The 25,642-nt window shown below is 39.2% G+C and overlaps 1 protein-coding gene across 11 annotated transcripts; it reads left to right on the forward strand.

Moving 5' to 3' along the window:
- Positions 1 to 24,185, forward strand: LOC111242948 (uncharacterized). 11 transcript variants are annotated; one of them, XM_086987441.1, is made up of 8 exons: positions 49 to 1,651; positions 2,424 to 2,598; positions 3,095 to 3,179; positions 16,919 to 17,024; positions 18,537 to 18,719; positions 19,084 to 19,283; positions 20,575 to 20,724; positions 20,962 to 24,185. In XM_086987441.1, the coding sequence occupies exons 2-5, from the start codon at positions 2,439 to 2,441 to the stop codon at positions 18,666 to 18,668; spliced, it is 483 nt and encodes a 160-aa protein (XP_086843567.1). In that variant the 5' UTR covers positions 49 to 1,651; positions 2,424 to 2,438; the 3' UTR covers positions 18,669 to 18,719; positions 19,084 to 19,283; positions 20,575 to 20,724; positions 20,962 to 24,185. The 11 variants fall into 11 exon arrangements, with proteins under 11 accessions (XP_086843582.1, XP_086843575.1, XP_086843551.1 ...); XM_086987456.1 differs by having other exon boundaries at positions 1 to 1,678; positions 20,575 to 24,185; XM_086987449.1 differs by having other exon boundaries at positions 3 to 1,674; positions 20,575 to 24,185.
- The last annotated feature ends 1,457 nt before the right edge of the window (positions 24,186 to 25,642 follow it).

The following is a 25,642-nucleotide window of genomic DNA, read 5'->3' on the forward strand; positions in this document are numbered from 1 at the left end:
TGTCCAAAAATACACTTTGCTCATAACTGTGTTCAAAAAGTTGTAGGGGTAGCGGCACGAGAAAACTGTTGCAGTTCACCTTTACTGTTTCTTATGAAGAACAAAAATCTGGTTCCTGAATCCACAAGTATGTTTTATTTTTAGCGAGATTCCCCGAATTGAACATAAACCCAATGAAACCTACTATACTTTATCGGCATACCGCCTAAAAGCGATTTTCCACGCACCTATACTCACAAGCAAGCATCTTCACAAATCCATAAACGGACATTAGATGGCCAGACATTACACGAAGTGCGTAAAATTGACAAACGATTATACTGTGCCGAAGGCGGCAGATTCGTGGGCGAAACAGGAACACATAGGTAACCTGTGTTGCCGGTAGACTAGGCGTCCGCAGCTCTAAAGAAGACCTTATATTTGTATTATCGAGCACTGTGATTTTTTAACTATAGATTTGTCTTCTTTGTCGGTTTATCGCAACTAGCCAAGCGTTGTTTTTTGTCCAGTTACATCCAATGATGGTTTAAGCGGTTACAATTTTACCGGTACCGGTTTTAGCGGTACCGATGATGTGTGTCGGTGGCCGCAGAGTTGTTACAGAAACAACAAATATTTCTTATTGCTAATAAATTAGGCATCTGCACCCTAAGTAAATTTTCCTTTCCATATATTTATATAAGTTACTACGTATTGACATCTCTAAAACTGCTGCCACAACTACACCTATCACTCGCGGCTTTTAGTGACTGTACCATAAAAGAGACTATACATTCTTGAATAGTACGCAGAAAATGGCGAGACGATTCGAGGTCGTTAAATATCAGCACACAGAAGCTTATTGAGATCCAACAATTATGCAAAGATTTGTATACTATTACTATGTATGCGTTATATATCTCTGGCTCGTCCGATATTGTCGCGGTATTTTCCAAGGCTCAATTTGTAAGAATGACCGCTGGAACGTCGGGAAACGGTTAGGTCATATGTAACCTTTAAGTTCACCGTGTTTAATAATCGGTCAGTATCAATCTTGAAGACAACCGATAGCAAAAAAATATTGCGCAAACCTGACATTCATCTGCCAGGGTGATACGCCTATGTGCACGTTTTTCTTAGTCGAATTAGTCTCAGATGTTCGATTTATCTCTCATAAGTTAACAGCATCGATACTTTAACGCCTGATCCGTTTTACCTAGCTTTTTCAGGCGCCAAGTGGTAACTTCCTATCGAGTACCCACAGCACGACAGAATCCCTGGCATTAAACGGCTCAAGCAACTGATTCAGTAGATAATCAAAAATACTGAACCTATCGCACAAATTTTGCAGGCCCCATATATAGAATATCAGGCAGCCTGCTTATCACGTGCCGACATATGATCGTGTGCATATAATTGTCGATTACTGTAGGATGAACGGTTGATGTGACATAGCTACCGCGTATCCTGTGACTGTGATCGGCGGAAACGACTGATATTTAGCTAAGGGAACCCCATTCGAACGTGGCGTCTCCAGTTCAGTAGTTGATGACTTGAATGAGATGCGACGCAATGACGCGCGGTGTCCGGAAAGCTCCCGGAAGCTGACTGGGCCTTTTGATGACTTGCAGATTTTCCGCCGCTATCTCCACTACGTCGACGATACATTAGGGTACGCCAAGGCTGAATTCCAGCGTAGGTAACCATCGCTATATCAGAAACGATAATACGTTGTCATTTACCGGGCAAGAGTTAGCTATTGAGGGCCACCATGGCCCCGCAGAAGCTGAGAAGCAGGGTTAGAGGGCTGTCATTATTTTCAATGGAGAAGGCGAGCTGTAGGATATCACTTGACTGCTTCGGTTGTTCCTGCAGGTCTAGTGTAAATCTCAACTAACCAACTGGAAACCAGAACTTTGAGAGTTGTCATAGCACACAAGCGCAAGGTTAACATTAAAATCTATTTCATTTCTATTTCTCTGCAGTATTTTCAGCTTTTATAGTGATTTTCTGTGATTTACTATGCGGATCAGTGCGTTGCGTAAGTTTAGCAGAACTTAGTGATTTATGAAGATGTAGTTGAGTTCAACGCGTAAACGAGTCGATTAACAAACAGCAAAAGATTCGTGCATATAGCCAAATTTGAAAATTTAGATTGGGGTGCATTTTTAAGCTAGGCAGTGATAGCTGGTAAGGAAAGAAGACATTGAGAACACTTAAGAAGAGTAACTTATACATTTGATCTAGGAGCATGACATAATGAGAATTTGTTGCATGAATGATACCTGTGTATACACGAATTTAGCTTCCGTATCTCGAATAGCTCGCTGTACGGTTACGAAATCGTAAAAAATAATAATTAATAATTTCATTAGTGCGTATAATATATCTGAAAGTAAGTATTCTTATTACTTATTAAGTATGTTCTTTACTTCTATCCGCAGTGAGTTGATCTATATATGCACCTTGCTGACATGGTACGCCCTTCATGGATGTTCAGTTTAGCCCTGGCTGTAGTTTTAATCGTATCCAGTTCTCAATTAAAACTGGTGCGTCGGCCAGAGGTAAATTCATGGGGAGAGACATTTGGCGATCCTCCAAGATCATCATACTCATTAAGTAAGTTAACCTTATTGCGTATTGCTTCTCATTGCTGATATACTACTTTTTGTGTTAAATTAAAAATTATAAAAAATATTAATATAACGTGTTTATATTTAATTATTCGCGTTCATCATTGAGCAATATATAATATAGCAATAAATCATTGCATAAAATCCATGCCGAATTTTCGATCGCACAGCATCTGACCACCCTTAATAATAATAAGTACATAGGATATTCATGACTACCGATATAAACGACGTCATTTAAATACTGACTCCGGGTGTAGTATCTAGTAGTTCGTTTCTCAATAAGGCAGCCTGCGTAGTGCATATATATAGTATTCTTGTTGCACTACCTTTTTACCTAGAGAGGCTTTTCAAATGCTACAGTTAGAAACTTGCCAATGAGGAAATATTGAATGAAACAATGAAAAATTGCTCGCATAGATAAATAGGCATTTGAGTAATTCAGCAATAACAGTTAGAGTATCAACGTTTGCTATTTACAGATACACCTAGAGCAGTTCTTCGGGAGAGATACTGCTTTCCGAAGGGCTGGCCGGAAGGCAGGATCGACTGGCACGCAGGTTACAGGTATACGTGACCCTTTAAATAAATTGTGCGAGTGTCGAACTTTGGTGATTGGGTCTTTTTCCATTTTAAGCTTGGAGGCCAAATCAGCAGGCCCTGCTGCTTATCCTGGTGATACAGCTCAGTGCCTGGCGTGAGTTGTGTCACAAACATCAGTTTTCCTTCGCTCTGATAACAACATAGCATATAGGCATCAAAGTAGAAAATTATCAAACAATACACAATCCTAAAGGGTAAGGAGCACGTTTTGATTTTTCGGAAGATAGCCAGCCAAGTAATGTTTTCTTTTTCAATTTTCTCTGAATACATATTTGTGCGTCAGTTTCAATAGGAATTTGAATGCTGCCTAGAATTAGGCCTAAATAAAGCGAACACGCCCTAATTTAGGAAAGAAAGACAGTGCAAGCTCAAAGTGACGTTCTAAACTCCAGGTCAAGTATGTGACTAGTGTCATGAAGACACATACTATTAGTAGTGTGCCGATGCTTACGTCAGGAGCTCTTAGATTTCTGAAATAAAAACGTTTTCTTTGGGGGTAATCCATAGAATTGTAGTCTGCTTAACGTTCCGAACATCTTGCTTCTTGCAAAAACATTGACGTTGTTTGTCCGACTTGATGCCGTTCCGGCTAACGAGCACGCACGCGTGAGTCAATTGTCCGTCTACTTTAATTGGTTATTTTGCGACTTGGCTAGATCGCACATTCTGGAAAATTCGAGCAGAACTAGGTATAGAGCTGCACGAAGTTCAGTGGTTTCTGCTTTGATAAGATCAAGCGTGACCACTTTAGCTGAGTGGCCAAACAGAGTTATTCTATGCAATTTGAGGTACGGATCACAAATGAGGCATCTAAGCACTGCACAGCATGGTCATGTTGCTCGCATGCTTTTAGAATTATCATATATGACACTTGGCATACGATTTATATCTTTCAGTTACCATGAAGAGCTCTAACAGAATACAATTTTCTCTTTGTCCTTTGTTGCCTTCATGATAGCATGTGCTAGATGCATCTGTGTTGGCGCAAACTTATTCATCCATCAAGTTCATTTTAACATGAATAGATATATTGGTTAGATAACGCAGGGGTTTTCTTTCTCAATACTGTCTCTTGATTGGACTGGGTTGCACAGGTGTCTCGTAGTGGAATGTCACCCATTGGACTACGTGTGCCCATCAGGAGACTCATTTACCTTTCATGAACGATGTATGGCTTGCGACTTCATGCGAGACCTCGAATACGCCGGCTGGATTGTGCCCCATTATGATTATGACACTAACGACTACCGTTTTCCTTAGACACATTGCATTCATTGACAGCCTAACATAATTATTATTTATGTATTGTACACTATAAACCTGCTTGGGGATATTAGATCCTAAGCTAAGATCATTTGCATACAGCTGTTCTCTTGTTTGAGGAGAGGGAGCTTAGAAGTTACAGATGGCCAGCTCTTGTAGGGTATTTCGGTATACAACATTCTGTATATAGTAAATTGATTACAGGGAAAGGGACTTCATGTCGTAGTAATGACCGACCCAACCCAGTTCCTTTTGGCTTTATGAGACATGCAATAGGCTGAGAAACCAATAAATGCATCGAGAAATACACTTGCCGTAGGTTTTTTCATTCTACACTCCTCGATTAAGACAATCCTTGCTATGCGTGCGAAATGGTACACGTTTTTGTGGCTAACATTTGTTGTCAAACTTTGAAAGAGTACTTGTGCTTTGTGTTTACAGCTCTTTAAACCTGTAATCCATGTATTTTCCGTCTATCATAATGTTATTGAAAAGTATTTCATAAAATATGAACTTGTTCTTAGTTACTGCATAGTTCGATGGGCGTAGCGGTAGCCATTCCATTTACCCACCAGACTGCGCGAGGATTTTATATTAAGCATTCTACTAAGTGAGATCTAGCTTTCGCGCACGGATCGCCGTTTTACAACTGCTAGTAGTATGGTCCATAGAGTGAGTCCAACCGTACCACACAGCCGCAAATCACAGTGACCGAATCTGAGGGTTATGGGTAACGATGATATGGCCGGTTACGTCCAATTTTGCCCCGGGTTCTAGCGGGGTGGCGACAGCCCCGGACAAATCACTTATGCAGATACTGATCAGAGAGTCGGGCGAAAGTGATAACGAGTAAGACAGAAGGCCGGAACTAAGAACACGATGACAGCGAAGAACGACATCTATATGGATGATTTGAAGCCAGCAGTAGAAGTGTATCAGACGACTCGTCTTAGACCGTGCAGCTAGCTAATCAAGTAATGACCAGTCTGTGAGTTTGCGCGCTTTGCTCAGATACAACCTGTTCTGTTTTTCAGCTAATCATGTCGTACTTGTCAACACATGATAGCCTTTGTAACAGCTTTCGTTACTCTTCATCGGTCGACTTGTCGGCGAGTAAGAAATAAAGCATTTGCCACGATGCCGCGAATATTTGAATGCTGCCCTACAGGCCGGCTAGAGTTTTCTGGTTCTCTGATCCCATTCGTTTGTAGCCAATGACATTGGTCGATTACCACACGACGACGTGCATAGTGTAGCTGACAGCTGTCTGTTCGACCAATGGAATCATACAACATCGAAACCAAAGATTGGTGCTATGTCGTACAGGCCTGCACGGACCGGTGGACTATCAAATCTGCAAGGTAAATTAATAAATGTACAATTTTTAACAATGTACAAAAATTTATATTATTAGTATGTTTTTTTTTTTAATTCATTCAGGGAATCATTACCAGGCGTTATCGCTGTAGAATTTAGCTAAGTTAGTAACTGCGATATCGTAATGCCTTCAGAATTGCCTCGGTGGTTGACCTTGTTCGTGTATCGCGAGGCGCCGTCAACTTAAACTAGACAGACTATTAACAGCACTGCTAACAAAAACTTCCCAGTCACTTACGACTTAAGACTGACTCTTGTAAGTTGTCTTGTCGATCGACACTAATCTTCCTATATTCCTCGTTATATATATGGCCATTGTGAGAAGTGTACTATAGAGAACGGTTACAAAACGAACGAAAATATAGGTTTCGTTTTTTAAACGAACATATTCGAATGCTGGTTGGTGTCACAGTTTAAGTTCTGACGCTACTAATGCGTTGACGACGCGTTATTGGTATTACGGTTCCTACGTTGAGCGGTTTGGTACGCGCTCTAATCCAATCATCTCGTAGGTTTGCATCTAATATGCCGTTCCGGTAATATAGAGGAACAAGCCAGAAAATAACGCGGACGTTCCACTGGTCGACCAATTTACACAGCCATCAGATAAAACGTTGCTCGACCAGACGGCACGGCTGTGCGCATCGATGCGTCTAGAAGTGTTTAGTCAGTCGCACTTACATTAATAGGATCGTATGCAGTAAAAAAGCTGCGAAACCTATGTCTATTTTGGCAGTACGCCTGAAATGATCTGATGCAAAGATACTTTAAACGGAATATTTCATTACTTTAGTGGTATATTTATAGTTGGCCAAACGAGTGTAGAATTTATTTTTACATTATTAACTATTCTTCATTGAGAAACACGTTTCAGCGGAAAAAATCTGAGCGCATAGACACAATTGTTGTGCCCACGTTCTTCAACATTTCATCTTAGTTTAACCTGGGAGTGTTCAGCTACGATGACTGACCTGTTTGATGCCATAAACAAATATTGCAGTCTTCTTGATACATTCATATTTGTCTTCATTCGTCGCAAACTAGCATACATAAGTGAAGTACGTATATATACATCGCCGACTATCGCGACCTTTTTAGTACTGGTAAACAATTCTGATCGCTTCTCATATGAACTTGATTCATTAACGCGCCGGCGACGGCGACGGCGGCGGCAGCGGCGGCATTGTGAATTCATCAGTCGTTCAGTCATTTCAATTAAAGTCAGCTTTACATTGCATTAAATAAAGTGATTTGAAATTTCAGAATGGAAATCGACACTATATAAATTGCAGTATATACAAAAGCTTCTTCTGTTTCAAGTGGGCCACCACATGTTACTATCGGCATCTTTCGCAAGTATAAAAAGCAAACAAAACTGTCTGCCTATTTGTTATATTTCAACAGTGAGCGTTTTCAGTTTTTTTTATACAGGAAAACAATCATTTTCATAGCAATAGACACCTGAGTGGTAGATCTGTTTGTATGTTCCGACTGTTCACATCGCTTCCTTTGTCTTAGGCCGTCTTTGTATTTCCTTAATATACCTGACGCAACATAACGATAATGAATCATTGATGCGTTCCATATTCTAAAGCTTTCCTCAAGGTACAGATTAGAAAAACGCTGGTTCTATGGACCCTAATTCATTATATGCCCTCTGACCAGAGAGTCGCTGAATAAACTGATCGCTAAGATATAACTTTATTTTTATATACATATTTAAAATTTATCTATATGTATATAAAGTAACGTATATGTGGCTTGTGACGCAGTACAAAGCAACATTTACTGTTGCTGGATTTACTTTACGAAAGAGTTTCGGCTACAAATATTGAATTCTTATAACAGATAAACCCACAGCTATATATGTTTCTCTTATTTTTTGTTCCTTGCGATAGGGCGGTCGAGTATCTATCGTTATCAAAAATTAGTATGTTTCTTTCCGGAATTAATACCTGAATAAGATGCAATGGTTACTCATGCAGATCTGGAAAAAGTCATTGAAAATAAAGTTTAGTGTTCCATGACACTTGCCCCATCAATGGCGAGGTGTGAATAGTTGGCATCTTTCACAGCTCGGCTACCATGCATCTAAGGATCAATTTTTGACCTATGGATCAATTTGATATTACGTTACTGCAAACGAGAAACGGCGTTTCATCAATGATAGTCTCCTTAGCTGACAGTGTTATTTGCGTGAATAATAGGCCAGTATTATACGGCTTTCGAATAACACCTAAACGTAAAAAATCTCCAGATTTGTACGGAGAAATGTTCTCTCGCTCATTGCGTACGACAGTCTCTTCCACCTCGAACCTATTTTAAACCTTTTTTTATACACATACTACGTGCACTCAATATCCACACTGCAGACGCACGTAGCTCTGCATAGGTGTGTAAGATATTATTTTAGTAAGGAAGCAGCTGGATACCCTACACGAGTGCCCACATTAGGAGTTTCGTCCTTTTAACCCGTTTCGTATAGATCTGTGCCCTGTGAACACCTACAAAGGTTTCCAAACGAGCAAAGTATATTTTGACTGATATATATTCGGGTCAATATGAAGTCTTGAAAATGATTTTTTCCAAGCGTAATCAATTAGGAGCTGAACCTCAGGCACAATTAGAAGTCCTCCGACGGAAAAAGAATCTGCATTGTACTTGGATGATTAGGCGACTGTGTGCCTAGCGGACATGATTTCCTTATATATACATTCGCCAGACTCCATGCTCTTAGGGGCTCGGTTGTTCGCGATAAAAATTTATAATTTATTTCAACCTCAGAAACAAACGGCCGATAACCACGTAATGAACTGGGAGTTTGCTACTGGGAACAGCAATGTATAAGTTGCACTTAGCAGCTAAATACAGTGGATGTAACGCAAAACTAATAACAGGGACGTAAGCATTTGACGCGATCCAAAGTGAGTTTGGATCAGAAAAACGTATGAACGCATTAAAACTAGAACTGTTTATCTGTGACAACGCCGTTGATACATATTGAGAAAATAAAATGTTTAATAGCATTAGTTCAAAGCTTAATTTTATACCTGTCTATAGTTATTATTGTTTAGCTTCGATTCGTTTAATCGCGGGAACTATCGCACAGCACTCCTATCTCTACAACCAGTTTAATAAATCAGTTTGTGTTTTGTGAGGATCCCGTTGCGCCATGTTAGTCAATCTCATTAGTATAATAGTCTTCCGAAGTTTGATATCTTACATAACTTTAGTTGTGGTTTAATTAAGAACTTGCTCCTTGGAAAGTTCAAGCCATATTTAAATAGCGAATTGAATATATGTATGCATATAGTAGTTATTCTGCCAGATTGGCACATGGATAAGTTATCAAACACATACTGTGCAGCGTTTTCTCATAGCGAAACGACCGAGGACACTCTGATCGTGGTCCGGAAGGCGCAGACCATACGGTTTCGGTCCCCCAAAGCTGACTCCATTTTGCCAATATGATTTGTGAAAAACCCAGAAAAGATGCCCATACAGAAATAGACGTTAAGTACCTTTTGAATCTAATGGCCAATAATAACGATACACATCGACACGCCCGCGAAGGCGGATTGCGTTCAGTCGTAAGTTCAAAAAGACAGTCGAATATTCGCTGCAGCTTTCTACCGTTGTGCTGATCAAGCAATTATTTCGAATTCACTCTTGCTACACCGATGCAAATAGAGAAGAGTAAACAGGAGAGCTGATGTTTCAACATAGATTTTTGACTAGTATATGTACCCAGTAGAGAAGCTTACTGTTTGAATTGAAGATTCGCAAATTCTACCCCTTAGATCAGACGAAGATTACCTGATTGAACATAACTGGCTTTAGAAAAAAGCAAAAGCAAAGTGTCACCACTTTGAAATCTGTCGAACAGCCAGCCTATCCTAAATGACAGCGATCTTGCATCCGTCTAATGATTTCTCGCAACGGTGCATACTATAACCACTTTGGACACAGCCTCTACTTGTCTGAAGTATTTGTTGCCCAGCTTCGTAGGACAGGAGGACAAGCTGGGCGTAGAAATTTATTGCTGAATTATTTTTTTCATGCCTAATCACCTGATTTACATTCCAGTTCATGCCACTGAGCACTTTCTATTTAGAGTCCTAATTTGTTAGTCAAATTGGATCCTATTCATATAGAGAATTAGACATATTCTCATCACAATAAAAGTATGCGAAACGACATTATCAGTAGGGGGTCGCCGTCTCAGATTAGTCAAGCTAAGCATTCGGTCGCCTCCAACCTTTTTCGACTTACGACTCTGTATCGTATTATATCTATGCGTACGGCCCCTAAATTCGACGAGCCATTTCAATGGCATCCAGTGTTATTCGAAGATGAGGTGAAAATGAATCGGAAGAACTTGTGAGGAGATCGAAATAACAGCTTAGGTCGCTGACTATATTTTTACATACATAGGGTACGGATCATGTCACTGGGTTTAAGTAAGGGGCTTTTACCTCCTTAGTCAGCCACCTAACGATGGCTATCGGTCTCATCAGTAAGTCTTTGGTTAGCAAGGCCACGGATCGCTTGCTTTCGCTGTGCTTTATGATATCTTACTCAGTTTGACCTTTAGGACTAATCTGATCCACTCGCAAACTTCATTCATTTTTATTTTAGAAAGAAGAGTTTGTGTTACTTCACTTTACGCTTTTGTCACACTCTACGTTCCAATCAATATGATGCTCTCCATGTGACTGACAAAAATGATTGCCGAAGATTACAGACTTTTTACACTAATTGAAATATTAAAGATGGTTTATGATCACAATAGATTGTGCTCTGCATAAATAACTGGGGGAGCAGGGGGAGGGGCACTATTTCATAATAACCTAAAAAACGTAGTGTTCTTCTAGAGTGCTTATTATGATCAGTACTTCGCTATATATAATTATATATACCTTATTATTATATATTATATTGATATATATTATTCTAATCTTTTATTATGAAATTCTTTTACATTTACATTATATATATATGTAAAGGTTTTTCAGATTTACTCTAAAACTTTTCTTCGAGGTTCTTCTGAGCAAAACGTATCTTCTTCAGTGCTGTGGTGCCAATCACGACTTACGTTCCACGTAATAATGATGCTGGAATTATTTATACTAAATCATTGACGTTAATAAACAACGCCTCACTCACAAACAACGCGGCCCGGATGTGACTAGAATGAGTGAACTGAATGTCCTGGAAACATATGGAATAGTTACAAATATGTGAAATAAGGCCCGGATAAGAGCCGAATCCAAGAACACCAGCTACTTGAAATAGATTTATGATAGTCGAATTTGCAAATGAAGCATTAAAGATTAGATGCACACCTGGCAGTGTTTAGGATAAAAACTCATCAAGTTCAGCTGGAGAAAGCCGAGAAGCAAAGCTGCCTCAGTGTACGCGAAGATTTCATGGCGCAGAAGATGCTCATTCATATGAGCTATACACATCTCCATACTGTGCCTCATCTGCATGCATAACAAAATAGTGCTAACTATCGGTAAAGCTAAATTGATTACCTCAAACCTCTTCGTCTAATTATATATTCCAGTAAATCACGCCAAAAGTTGACAACAAACAGTGTTTTTCAACTAAGCCCACTAGCATAATACTTATACAATGCTCTAAGAGAAGAACCAGGCCCAGCGTCATTAAAGTCACCACAAACCAAATAAGGCAGACGCCCGTGAAATACAGGCCTCTAGGTTTTAGACAATATTAAGGTGTCCGCAGCCTACGTTATTTGCATTATGGTTTTTCATTAAGTTCTGTAAAAATGTAAATTCTACACATAAACGCGTTCGAAACAAAATTAATTATTAGAAAAAAATCAATACGAATTTTGAGATTTGAAAACGTATTCTAATTAATTGTTTTACAATGTTTTTATGAAGACCTTAAAACAGATAAGGAACCAAGTGAGGCAACTGCATGGCTCTACACATAAAAAACAATATGAAGTAAGCGTCGTTTTCTGCAACTCCAAATACGATCCAAATATATCCAGTGTGGTAGGGCATTTTCAATGAACTCAATGTGTATTATGCGTAATCGAACAGGCAAGCTGTTCTGTACATATTGATAGATCTTCTTTTTCTACCCTATTGATTAAATCAGGCACTGAACAAGTTGCACGGCTTACCTCTATAACGATCGATTATCACGAAAATAGAATCCAGATCATCAAAAACAACTTGGTGGCATACCAGTAACGCTGAGAAGGTCTATCTTCGGTTAGCTGGCTCACTTCGAAATTATCTATCTGTATATTCATATTTTTAGTACCGTTGAATGAAATCATCGGTGCTTCTGAAAAAGGTTTAATTCGTTTTTCTTCGTCTACCTGACCTGTGCGTTAAACCTTTAGGGCTAAACCAGGTCTTGTTTCTCTTGAAACAATAGTTCCACGTCTGAGATACGATCTCTGTCCTGCTATGGAGTAGGGTAACTAAAATGTAATGGTTATAATATAAAATTACCCTTTTCTGCCCTCATATCCACTATAAGATATCTTCAAAATGTTATTTGTATTACTCACTGAGTATGATAACGCCGTTCTATCATCTAAAAATACAGAACCTATTACTTTTTGATGGTGTAAATAAGCGTAAATTTCGAAAGCACTCGTACCGAATATTTCAACCTAGATTCTCATAATAGCTATCTCAATGTTTTCACAATAGGTCATGATGCTTATTGACAATATTGTTGAACTTTCAGATGGTTTACAACAGACATACGCCAAACTTAAAATAATTAAACTTATATGAAATCACCTCATCTATTAAGTCGTATACTCATACGCAACGGCATTTCAACAAACGTTAATTAATTTTGCAATAAGTAAGTTATTTGTAATGTTAACATGTGTATTTTTTCGGATTATTATCCGAACTAACTTCTCCGAATCGAACTAACTTCTTTAAGAAATGCAGGGATTTAAAAAATCTTCATTCAGTTTTTTTCTGATATAAAAACAGCTCGTTTGAAAAGAATATACTACTCTTCTAGTGTCCTCCTTCCGATATGTAGTGCAAAGAAAAACGTAACGACCTTTTAGACAATCGTTATGGTTAAAAAGAGATATTCCAATTTAATAAATAAATACCTTATTGCCGGACTTGTTTACAAGTTGGATGAGATCTGACTTATCCGCTTCAAGTAGCCGTGAAAAATTTACTGAATAAATGTGGTCCCATTTGCTGAAATTAAACAAACAAGATTTTCACTTTTAAATTTTACGAGTAATATACGTACGTGTACAATAAAAGGGAAAACGTTATAGTTCGTTGATCAAAGGCCCTTAGGTATCAATTCTTTTAGTTAACCATCCAAATACTATACTCTAGCAGGCCAAACTCACATATTTGTCTAATAATAACCTTATGAGCAAATCTGCGGGACAAGAGAGCATCGATCAGCGTGCCCGTCCGCGTGACTTGTACTGGACACGCACTAACACTTCAAGTACCCGACCCCAGATTCACGTTATCCTGTTAATTAGTCAAATATCCTGAATCCCTCGCTGAGCTCATTTTATCAACAATGTATACAAAATAGCACATTTTTAGAACGGTGTGTTCCTAATTAACATTACGCTTCGTATGATTTGTTTTATCAAGAAGTACAACAAGTCAGCTCTAATCTTACATTGACCCAATTAGACAATCGTACATGACCGCCATTAAACTTTGATTGCATTTCTGTCATGATAATAAAAAATTGTCTTTCGAGCAAAACACTAATAACATTATGTTTTGGATTATCTCAATAACTGCATGCACACGAACATCCGAAACGCACGACCATCCGACCTGTAAGCACGCACGGGCATGTATGAAAAGCCTTAGCAGTAAACTCTTTTTTGGTGAGTTAAAGTATTCTTACATATAAAAATTTTCTTGACGTACAAAAACATCATGTTCAGTAAGTCAGGATCCCTGTTCAGAGTAATCTGTCTGAAAGATGAAGTTGGGGATATCAAGGTCTGGGATGAAAACTGAAAAAAGATAACAAATATATTCGAATTTTCACAACAAATCAACATTGGCAATATGTAACGGGTGAATTACATATTAAATGGGGAAGAAGACAAATTTGTTATTTTGTAATGTTGGATAGACATGGGGCATATGTAGACCTTAAGTGTATAGAAATTGTTAGCCCAACCAGTGTGCGATTTGTATGATACTGAACACAAACAACTTTAAATAGAACCGAAATTTGCTGTAGATTTGTCGTCTAAACACATAAAAGCATAATATGTTTTCGCATTTCGACTAAAAAATAGGTCATTGTCTATCTAAGGTATCTAGTTATCAGTGTCATGCGCTCCACCATCCTTATACTGGGTGCTCCCGTGAGATTTTTGGATCTAGCGTGTGCTTATTAACAGAAGTCAGTGAATGCTCTATTATTTTCATGGCATTCCCTGCTCAATTGTCTTATACTTCTGTTGCTACAGCTTTGGCCACACCGCGCACAACTTCTGCTCAGAATGAAGGGAAACGTCATTATAGTGTCGTGTTCCGTCCCAGTGTGCGTGAGCGTTGTCAAAGATAACACTGAAGAAGCAGGACACTGCTGGTCTGAGACAACAAGGGGTTGTAAGCTGGCGGGAGATAGCGGCAAACTCCGGAGGCCAGAGCGTTGAGAAGACCTACATCTTCTCCAGCGTTATTTCGTTTAGTTCGCCATCCGCTCATGGCTCGCTGATCCGACGAAGAGAAACGGTCTGTCGAAGAGCCAAACTAAAAGAATTTCCTTGGCAGTGAATTTTTTCAACTGATTCCTCTCTCTCTCTCTCTTTGCCGGCAATGGCGCAAGCGGTTAAGGAAGGAATTCTAAAGGCCTTCGAATAGTTACCGTTGCGAGCTGGGGAACTGTGCCGTTGCTCCTGTTTTCTTTTTTTGCAGCAGTCGCTATCATTTCGGTCTTGCATACACTAAGACAAGAGGTACTTCCTGTTATGCTGCTTAGTGCCATGACCACTGCTGTTGCTGTAGTAGTAACTGCAAGTGAAGAGAAAAGGGACAAAAAGGGGAAATAGCTCTTGTTTACCCGGTTTATTTTCTTGCTTCTGTTCCTGCGTTCGCCCGCCTCTTCCCCGTCATCGTCGATGACATCTCCAATGTCGAATTCTCCGGCAAGATTGAAGCGGGATATGTCGTCTCACAGTAATCCTTCAGCGTAATGAAAAGCATAGGTGCATTTTAGTTCGGCTGCTCCTGTCAATCCAGCTGGGTTCAGTAGAAGTCTTAAAGGGAAAATAGCGCAACGAATTTGAGCAAGGATCTATTACATGGTATTAGACAGTTTACTTTGTTGGACAGTTGAGGGTGTCAGGTCGTTGAAAAGTATGTTAAACTAATAAGTTCGATGTAGTCGTTACTGCTAGGTTCGACTTGAAGCAGTACTCTCTATTCTTTAATAGGACTACTTCTTTAATGAGCACAGACTATTTCGTTATATTTCAGATAAATATCTCTTTACATTTAATAGATATTCATAGCATAGTAGCGAAAAGAATATGTCATGATATTACTGAAGACTCATTGTTATTATTAGGGCATCTATTTTAATTAAGAATTGTCTATAACAGAAAAATGTATTATATCTACAGTTGTAGGGCCCTGCTTATTATCGCTTTAAGTTCTAAAATAGGTTCAACGTTATACGTGGGGCAGAATGTCGGTTGACACGTTACAATTGAGATTTATATTGCTAAACGTATATATAGACGAAAAAAATCGGCAGCCACATCCAAGATTGTCAAGACGAAAATTAGTCACTAAAAATGATAATTTGTATATACACTATGTAAAATAATAATATCAAATATTTTACTCCCAATCGAGTTTGCTGTCTTATATTGTTCCGATAATGACAAGTGGATCTATATGGTGATCTTAAATGGTCTAAAAAAATGGTTGCCTAGCAAGCCTTACGCAAAGCTAGGTCTATCCGTAATAGTTGTGAATATTCGATTGCACGTTTTCTAGGTTATTTTCAGCCTCACAGTAACCCATTTGTCATCGTCCGCACCATTCGTCGCTGTGACAAAAATCAGCCAGCGATTTGATATGCCTAAGGTGCTCAGCGTGCGACAATAAGCGACCGCTGTATCGTTTAATAAGAATACGTAAACAATTGATTCGTTTCTAAGCACAGCTGCGATTCGAAATAATGCAAAGTAGCTAGGTTGGAAGAGGTCTACTGGGGTGTTGCGTAGGGCTCGTATGAACGCAAAGGCAATTATAGGCTACGTTACTTAGTAACGAAAAGAAGAAGAATTTTATAAAAATTTATCCTTTGATTACTATTTTGGAAAAAATATTATTTTAAGAAATAGTGACCGTTATGGGCTATCACCACCATATGAACGTTAACAATTGTGTTGATGAATTCTTTATGCAAAGATACCTCGGCGATTCTAATGGCGTTTCATTTATAATAAATTTCCATGGAGTTGCGTATTTTCCATCTTTGTCTAGAATACCGCTTAGCCAGTTTTCTACATACACAATGATGAATACACAAATGATGTTAGTGTTAGGGATTCTAATCTACATACTCTATCTGCCTATTTAGAATGATATCATTAATTTAAGGATATGACAGTATAGAATAGCATGGGCATCAATATTAGGTGAAACAAGGCCAAATCATATAATCATGCAAATAATCTACGAGACGAATTATTTAGTCAATAGTTGACGACAGAAGAGCACGTTCGATCTTTTGAAGTTACATGATGCATAGATATGATACGAACTTAATAGTTATCAGAGAGTAATCGACCGGTGACCCTGTATCAGCCGCAGCAGATGGTCAAAACCTTCATATCACCAAGTATCAGATCGCCTCCATGCAGGCCGAATATTTCAACAGATAATTCATGGCCCGGATCGCTGCGGCGTATTGGGAACGTTGTGTCGGCAGCGGTGGGGAAGCCCTAGCGTGTCTGTAGATATTCTACTGCTTACCAAAGGTGCTAACGCTCGTACCTTCTAGCTTACCCTTAAGCCCGTTGTTCTTTCTTGTAGGTCCTATAAGATCTGTGCTGCTGATGCTGCTCACTCCCGTGCCAGTATCGACACTACTCATTTCATTCTGGCAACGGCAACTTGGATGAGAGATAATCGAAACAGGGTAAGTGCCGATAATGGGGAGTTGTGGGTACTGCGAGGACGTGTGGGAAAACAGCCCGAATTAGCCCAGTGATAGATGCATCTTTTGGAGATTTACCCGTACAAAAAAGTTGACTAAACGACGTTGAACGCATATTTGTTACCTTTGGAATCGTGTATAGCAATCTACAGACAATCGATCCAAAACAATCGACATGTGGCTGTTAGCTTTCTATCGAAACAACAAATGAAAAACATCATGATTAAAGTTGACCTGGCGGCGATCTAGGAAAAGGAACTACGGTATCGAATATGTTGCCGCCCACGAACCGGGAAGCGGTTGAACTTCTTTCAGTAATGTGCATAATTAGTACATGCTAGCCCTTAAAACGAGGGCTGTCCACATGATAAGGTGCCATTTCCATTCTTCCTCATTAGTTGTCAGTGTACATGTGCCTACTTGAATGTGGCTGAATTTCTGTCTTTTTCATGCTCGTTAAAAACCTGTTGAGAAAGAGACCAACACGTTAGCATGTGTTTCTTAACATATTAAGCTTATGAGCGAATGAATTAATCATGGACTGTCCAAGTTAACATTGTTTTATTATACGCAACATCCTATTTTGAATCCGGCCTTCCACAGTAATGCACCGCTACATTGTTTCGAGCTTCGAAGCACCTTCATTTTAGGGCCACATCGTAAAGCCCAGCGGGTTCACAGTCGTATCATTATGAGAACAAGAATGTATTTCATTCAATTAGGTATTAACGCATAGATCATATCTTGATAACCGCTTCGTTAAAAATTAATGTCTATCACAGCATTTCCCACTTCAATTTTGGTCTAGTCTTTTATTTGAATCAGCCGCCTTTCAATACAATGGCGCCACAGTCATAGTTCATCTACTGCGCAAGTATTTACGTTCCATACAACATCCATAGAGGTATCCCTATGAGCATATGTACATAAATTTTATTGTTTATCGTCGTGAACTATGCGCGTGCGCAAGTCGCTGTCTGCACGAACAACTGTCTACTATAGGAAAAGTAACAAAATTGCCTGATGTATCTTTGACATTAAATAGCAGCATCAAAGTCAACAGCGAACTTCTCGAAAAAGGATATATTTTTCAAAATATATATTGCTCAACGACAGTTCCAATTTTCCAAAATACCTTTACCGTCTGCTAGCAAGGAAGAAAACATCAAGCCCATAGCTGTTGACAGAGAGTGGTTACGGTAAATTAGCTATCGAATGACATAATCGAACCAGAATAGAACATCTTGTCGTCGTATGTGGCTTACGGTGTTGAAATGTTGATTGAGGAACGTTGCCATTAATCGTCTGACATTATCTTAAATTAGCTACCTTTAGAACTACAACAACGCTATTCTAGATTCTGTTACTTTACCGCACAGATAGCCCTCTACTAGTGCTTTTTTTTCCGATTTTTGTTTGTCATCCCTTGAGAATCACTTCATTACAGAGTTCTCTCTTCCATTTTTAAAATACTATCACTGTTTTTAATTTCAGGACATTCCGCGTCTTGCTAAAGCGTTTAAAGAATGCGAAAAATATGCGCCGACCATTCTTCGAGATGGACGTGCAGGACACAACGAAAGAAAGCGCAATGGCACAATGAAAGGCATCAACACAGATCGATAGTAACGCAACTGCTAGGAACGGGAACGTTTTTTTGAGAATCGCCTCAGAAACGTAAGAAAAGTCAAAATAAGAGAGAGATCGGCGAACTTTAGGCTCTTAAAGCATTTCTATCCTATAGTAGGTTACCGGGTTAAACAAAGCAAATGTCCGGAAGTGTAATGATGATATTTGTCCATAGTTTTCGGCTGATATCAACACTGAAACGTAGATTCAAATCGAATAAATACGAACAACTACTAAACGTTATTTTAAAAAAATTGGCTGCAATTTTCCGTGTGGCGCCATGGGCCATTCTATGTAGCGGTGTGATGTAAAGTACTCGTGTACCATTTTCTATGCAAATTTATTTTCATACCTGCATCGGAACAAGGTTGCGCTATTTCTCGTCTTAATGTATTATTACGTTACCTAAAAGGGCGGAGAAGTGTGAGGTAAATCGATCAGAATTGCCCAAGAAGATTATTACATATCACCGAACAAGTTGTCCATCGCACACTGCTTGGAAAAGCACGGGTCACAATGTGCGGTACGGCGCAGAAGATCTTTGGAATTTTAACATCATTAGAACCTTGAGATCTTCCGAGCGATTGCTAGCTGAGATTATCAATCTTATAGGTGAGTAAACGCAATTCAAAAGTGCCTTTCGTATTCAGAAGCGCATGGCGTAATTAATTTTAAGCCGAACTCCTATACTGCGCTTCCAAGTTCTCCGTTCCGCAAGGCTCGTTGCCATTGGCCCAATAGGTACATTGATATCGATCTATTCTGCTAGTACGAAAAAAATATATATAAAACCATAATATGTAACAAAGGAGTGCTTCAGGCTTTAGTAAATTACTTCCGTATGACAGTTGCCGTGACCCAATACGATCCTTTCTACGACAACCGAAATATCTACTTTTCGGGTGTCGATTAAAGCATTCAGTCACCAGCTTTGTCGCCTTCTCTAGCATGGATTAGTCGATCAAATAATAGAGATCGCGTCACGTACTGATAGATCTATACGGTATCCTACTATTAACTCAAATCAACTACATGTTATTTTATGTATAGGTTTTCTTTTTTTCCCTCTTGACATATCCACCAGTGAGGATTCAGTTAATCCGCTAGTGGATAAGGTAAGCGTAATCGTTTTAGAGTTCCTATATTAGAATCACTCGAAAAGACTATATGCTTTAAAAGTAAGTACGTAAAAAGTACACAGGAAAATTTCGCAAAAGTAAATAGTTCCGCTTATGGCCGTTTCACAGTGCCTTAACACTGATTCGAGAAACATACGGGCGCATACGGCCTCAGAGTGCCGGCATTCTCTCAAAAATTCACTACTTACCTATGTCATAGTTAAATTTCATGCATATTCTCACAGGACGAAACGATCATTCGTGGTTAGTGTATTAAACAATTCAAAGAGTATAGTTTGTCGGAAGTTATCAACTAACTTTCCGACAAGCAAAAAGCTGATAATAGTAGATGGCGTCGTGCTCCTTTAACAATCATCCTTGGCGCATATGTTACTCCTCAAGAACGGATGGGCGGAAAACGGACGGATGAAAAAAATGGCACTACCCTTAAATATGAAAGTCACTTCAATTTCAGAGGGGAACTGTAGACTTCAGCTTTGCATATGGCTAGTAGCATATGATAGTACCGCTATACAGAAAAATAGAAGCTAAATTATGCCTGTGTATTCACTGGGCGTTACAGATAGACATGGTGTGTTTTATCTTTTTGCAAATATACGTCTAGTCAGTTAGAAGGAAGGTACGCCTCTGTAATCTTCTGTCGCAAAATTTATTACCATCAAGAAAGAGAAGCCTTCCAAAGAACTAAATGAAAGTGGATCTTAAACTGTAACAGTTATTTTGTGTTAGGATCAGTTAACAGTTTCACATATTATCCAAAACAGGTTAGCCCGCTAGCCCTGCTATTCATCGAGGAGCAAGTGTACGAGATTTCTTGATTTTCGTGCAAGAAATGGAAGTACATCGTTACCCCGTGCACGAGCACGAGCACGAGAAGGATGTGACCAAAATTAATCCAGTGCTTTATCAAAAAGGTAGAAAAACGACTGAACCTTAAAAGTACTGGACCGGCCAAGGGACGTTTTTGTAGCTCGATACGCGACCCGCGGATCTCTGTCACTGCGTACTTTTTTTAGAACCTATCAGTGTTTTTGCATAGCATTGACGATTTAGCTCGTTCAGCAATAAAAAATACCGTTCTTTAACTAATTGAATCGTCAATGTCTCTAACTAACAAAGCTAATGAAAACTGTAACGTCTTTCGAATGCAGGCCGAACGAGAAGGTAACAACGATAAAATGGCGCGTCAATGGATAAAATCCGTGAAAAGAGTGCAATATAAGGCTATGTAACTAACAGCTGTTACAAGTACGCTTGCGGGTCGATCTAGAGCATGCGTATTGCAGGCTCAGATCACACGCAAATCTAATCCACGAGCTCCTTTCTGATCAGGCCCTTGAAAATGTACCTAAACTGTTCCAAATTATGAAAGGCAAGTTTGTCCTAAAAACGAATTTTCCATGTAACATCGTTTCGTGAAATAAGGTCACGGGTATCGACAGTTGCACTCGTCCGTGTGTGTTTTTTAGATGAACTCGGCGCTCATCTATACAATTGAATTTGTATAAATAAATGGATGAATAAATAGGAATGTAGTATTAAAGAGCAGTTACAATTCAAAATATTTTACTATTTAAACATGAAAGCATCAGCATTTCGACGAATTATACACGAAAATAAATATCATTGATTCAATTCAGATTGTAAGATGTATCCTCCTGTGGAGCGGCTGCTCCCGCCAAAATATGCGTCTGCAATCGGTCGGCTAAGCGGACCAATGAAGCCCAACCGTGATGTTATTTACTTTACGTGATATTAAGAATTTATCTATGACATTATACATTGTTGGTTTCAACTGGAAGAAAACAACACGATGCCTTCAATGCTTTTCTCTTCTAATTGTTCCCTTTAATTTCTGCGTGAAATACGCAGCTGTTGCTAGCCATATTGATACACGCAGCCCATCCCTGACTGAATAAAGCTGTTAAGTTACTGTCAAGAAATCAGCTAATCTCTCTAACAGTGAAATAGGTCATAGCGGTTATGGCCACCATTGAATAGTCCTTCCAATTAGGCACATTGCATTGAGCGTAGATTCAACTGTCGAACTGAATATTCAGAAAACCGAAGAAGTGCATTTATATATATTATAATACAAGAACGTGCATAAATTTAAAGCTCAGCTAGTTGATGATGTATAATTCTAATTAATTCTCTTTTTCTTTTCCTGGGTTTCGGACCCAGAGACTTTTTTCGTATCTGTCAATCTCTACATCCACATATTCTCAACGCGAACCGCAGTAATGTAGATTTAAGATAGTTCCCTGCTTGTCTAAACATGATAATCATTCGAGGTCAAACGCAAATTTCTTGCTACTGCCGCCGCAGATCATCCCATATTTGGAAGTAGCTGATTAGCATGATTTAATTTCTCGTATATTCCTATGGGGCAGCCCATCGAGTTACAAATTTGCTGTTGCGGATTTCCTCGTTAAGGGTCGTTTCATGGAAACTGGAACGAACCAATGATACCCAAACAAAGTACATCCTGCGGGGCAGCGTTCATTATTGATTTTTCTAAAAGACGAGATATTATGTGCCAAGTCCAAGTGGAAGATTGCTGACCTCGAGACTTCAGAGCTCGGCTGAATCATCTAAGAGCTCTCGAAGCATCCGTTACGGCGAGGTTTCGTCTTATATTCGTCACATATTCTGAAGCACCATTCAGATGGTGAACTGCTCTGCATGCAGTTATGAAATTGTCTAATTGGGCAGCATTGCGAAGTTGTGGAGCAGAAAAGTACTGCGCAATGCTTTTTCAAGATTCGAGTAGGATTTATTGAGTGCATCCATTAGCAAATAGGTCTATCACGTATATGTTCGGGCCTACGTGGCTGGCCTCGAGCGGCATGACAGCTCACAAATGCTCATATAATTAAAACATTTATATATTTTTAAATGCAAAACCGCATAGAATATGCATGCTAGCGCCACAACTACCGTAACTCTCCTCAGGCAGAAACAATGTATAATAGCATACGTTTAATGTGATGACACTATGGAGGTATTATTAGACGATCAACAACTGAGTAAGGGGCAAAAATGAAAAATAATCACTGCAGATTGATTTTGGCCCAGGACTTCAATAGCCTAATAAGAAAATATATTTGAATACGTACTCTAAGGGAACCACAGCAGATGAAATGTTCCCAAATCGCGTATTATGTAGGCGCGTCCATGACGTTGTATTCTCTTATCGCATTACGGGACTGCTGAGCGACTGTTATCAGGAGATTTGATATCGTTCACTGAATTCACGTGATAGATACGGCACAGCATTTTGAGTCAGAAGATGATAAACATGGAGACCAAATGAACCGCTCAAAACGAGCACGGGAAAAATGTGTAAAGATGTTTATGTCATTGTATATGAAAGTTGCTGTCGTAGATCTTTTATACATCGTCAAGAAGAATGATAATGTGGCGTTACTAGTAGTCACAAGAATTACTTTTAAGATAAAAGTATCTTTAGTACTTCGAATAAATCACATCGGCCTTTTTTTCTAAAGTTTTTCGGTATCATATGTAGTCCAGCTGTCTGTATTGAAATGGTGCATTTTGAATTTCCGTTCACGTTTGGATAATTGTTCAATAAAAATATAGATTCAATAAAATATACAACATTTTTAACAGCCGATTTTATAATATAGGAAGTATTTACTTACAGACGACACAACTTGCCGTTCGGACAAAGTAATAGATGTCTTTCATTTTGAATCATGTGTGACAAATATTAGAGATAGTACAACTTTCGCTAAATCAACGATCATACAGTTTTTTTTTTTTTATATTGACAAGTGCGTTAGAATCAAACATGTGTCGTCAGGGCTTCGTTAAACAAATACGTTTAGTAAGAACATGGCGTATTGTTATTGCAATTTGGAATCGAGCTTAATCTGTCATAGAATGGTAATCAAGAATGTTCATCAGTTGATCTCGATCCGTCATGTTCCACTGATTATTATGGTTAGAAATTTGTCAGCTTGATAATCGTTCTCTCGTGAGGTGTCAAACAGATGATCGATCCGAGGAAGGTCGGTCGCAGGTCCCCGTTAGCAAATCCTACCCTATAGCACTATTGATTTCAAGTATAAATGTTCCAAATCCATGTCATGTCTCTTATGGTTAGATCATAGGTTTATTAGTTTATGCATACATCCTGAATAAGATCGAATAATTACTATTACTCAGTCGTATCTTTATTGTATTTAGTTAAATATATCTTGTGTACGTAAATTAATTAAAGTTCTTATTCATGGCCTGCAACTGAACTTATCGCATAGAACCAATATGTCAATAGCGACAAGCAAAATTCATAGGACCACTTTAGTTGCAGTCGATCTTCTATTAATAAAGTAATCGATGTTAGTTGGAACGGATTGTTATAACTTATTTTGCATCGGTCCAGCAGGAAGCAAAAAACAAGTTTAATAGATTCAACGTAGTAAAAGCTATGGTAGCAACATTAGAACTTGCAGCGTCTAGTTGCAAAGTCTCATAACAGACTGATCTATTTTCCAATATACTTGAATTTTTTTGAACCATTTGCCTCCTTTTGACAAATAATTGAATCGTTCCCGCGTTTATCCTCGGCCCTTGCTAGCGTTCAAGAACCAATAGAACTTCGTACATGAAGCAGAGCAGATGTATCTATTTTGGCTGCATTTAACGCTTATCCAACAAAATATAAAGCCTAGTAAATGATTGGGCAAATTAGCGCGGCAGTAGTTTTTGTGGCCCTTGGCAATTCACTCCTGTACCATTTTTCCTTGAGAGCTTTTTTCATCTTCGTATTTTTTGCAGTACTTCTTTGCGAGACCAAGCGATGGTTACAGCGGTGAGCTTCCACGCACGAAATTCGTGTAGTCCTCGAGGGATCCTTTTACTCGCAGGGTTAGTGTGGTGGACGAAGGCAACATCGACGCTAGCCACAGAAATGTGCACTGAAAGCACAGAGGATGTCCTCGGGGTTATCGGCTGCGCCATTTCCATCGCTGGCTTAGCCCTACGCGTCTTTTTCTTTATCTCTCTGTGAGAAGAACGGTTCATTTGATGCACTTGTGGAATTGGTAGTCCGTATCTGTGACGTAGTAGTAGTAATCGCAGTAGGTGGTTGGCACAACCGATTTGACGCCTATGGACCACAAAGTGTAGCCATTACGATGCCCCTTTGAACGTGAATGACGCTGAGAAGGAGCACTTACAGGAAAGTGAGTATGAAGGGTAAGAGATTGCACCCGATGGGGTAGCGTTGGCCTTTCTGAAGTTTTTCAGTGCTTCTTCTTGCAGTAGCTAGCAAGCTAGCTAACGCATCGAAACTCCCTTCGCCCTTGAAGGCCAACATTTCCTCCCAGCGATACAATGGCTACTGTGCACTCGGTTTTACTTGTCTTTATTCTATTGCTCTGATGTTTTTTTGCGGTACGTGACGACATCCTGCAGCCCCCCGGCCTGTTGGTATTGAGAACTAGAGTACTTCGAAGTAAATCGAAGATGGGAATTGTTTATTGATTAGTAAAATTGGCTATTTTCAAAATGTAAGCTCGTGCAAGGAATATCAAGTTGTTCCAAAAAACACGACTAGCTAAGAGGGCGGTGGCAAAATAATATGTCCACGTTTGGTGCTAACTCGTTTGGAAGGAGATACGAACCCAACACTGTCAAAAAATAAGACCTAGTACTTTTTCTTTAAGGACAACTGAATCAACTGACGATAGCTGCTCTTCAGAAACAACCGAGTGGCCGTGTTTGTACGAAATATGCTGTCAATATAATTTCGGCATGAAACAGTTTCGAAGCACGAAAGTGCTGAAGTTAGTCCTCGTGAGTTGT

The sequence above is a fragment of the Varroa destructor genome, unplaced genomic scaffold (genome assembly GCF_002443255.2).
Source record: "Varroa destructor unplaced genomic scaffold, Vdes_3.0 BEIS01000001.1, whole genome shotgun sequence".
Classification (NCBI taxonomy): domain Eukaryota; kingdom Metazoa; phylum Arthropoda; class Arachnida; order Mesostigmata; family Varroidae; genus Varroa; species Varroa destructor.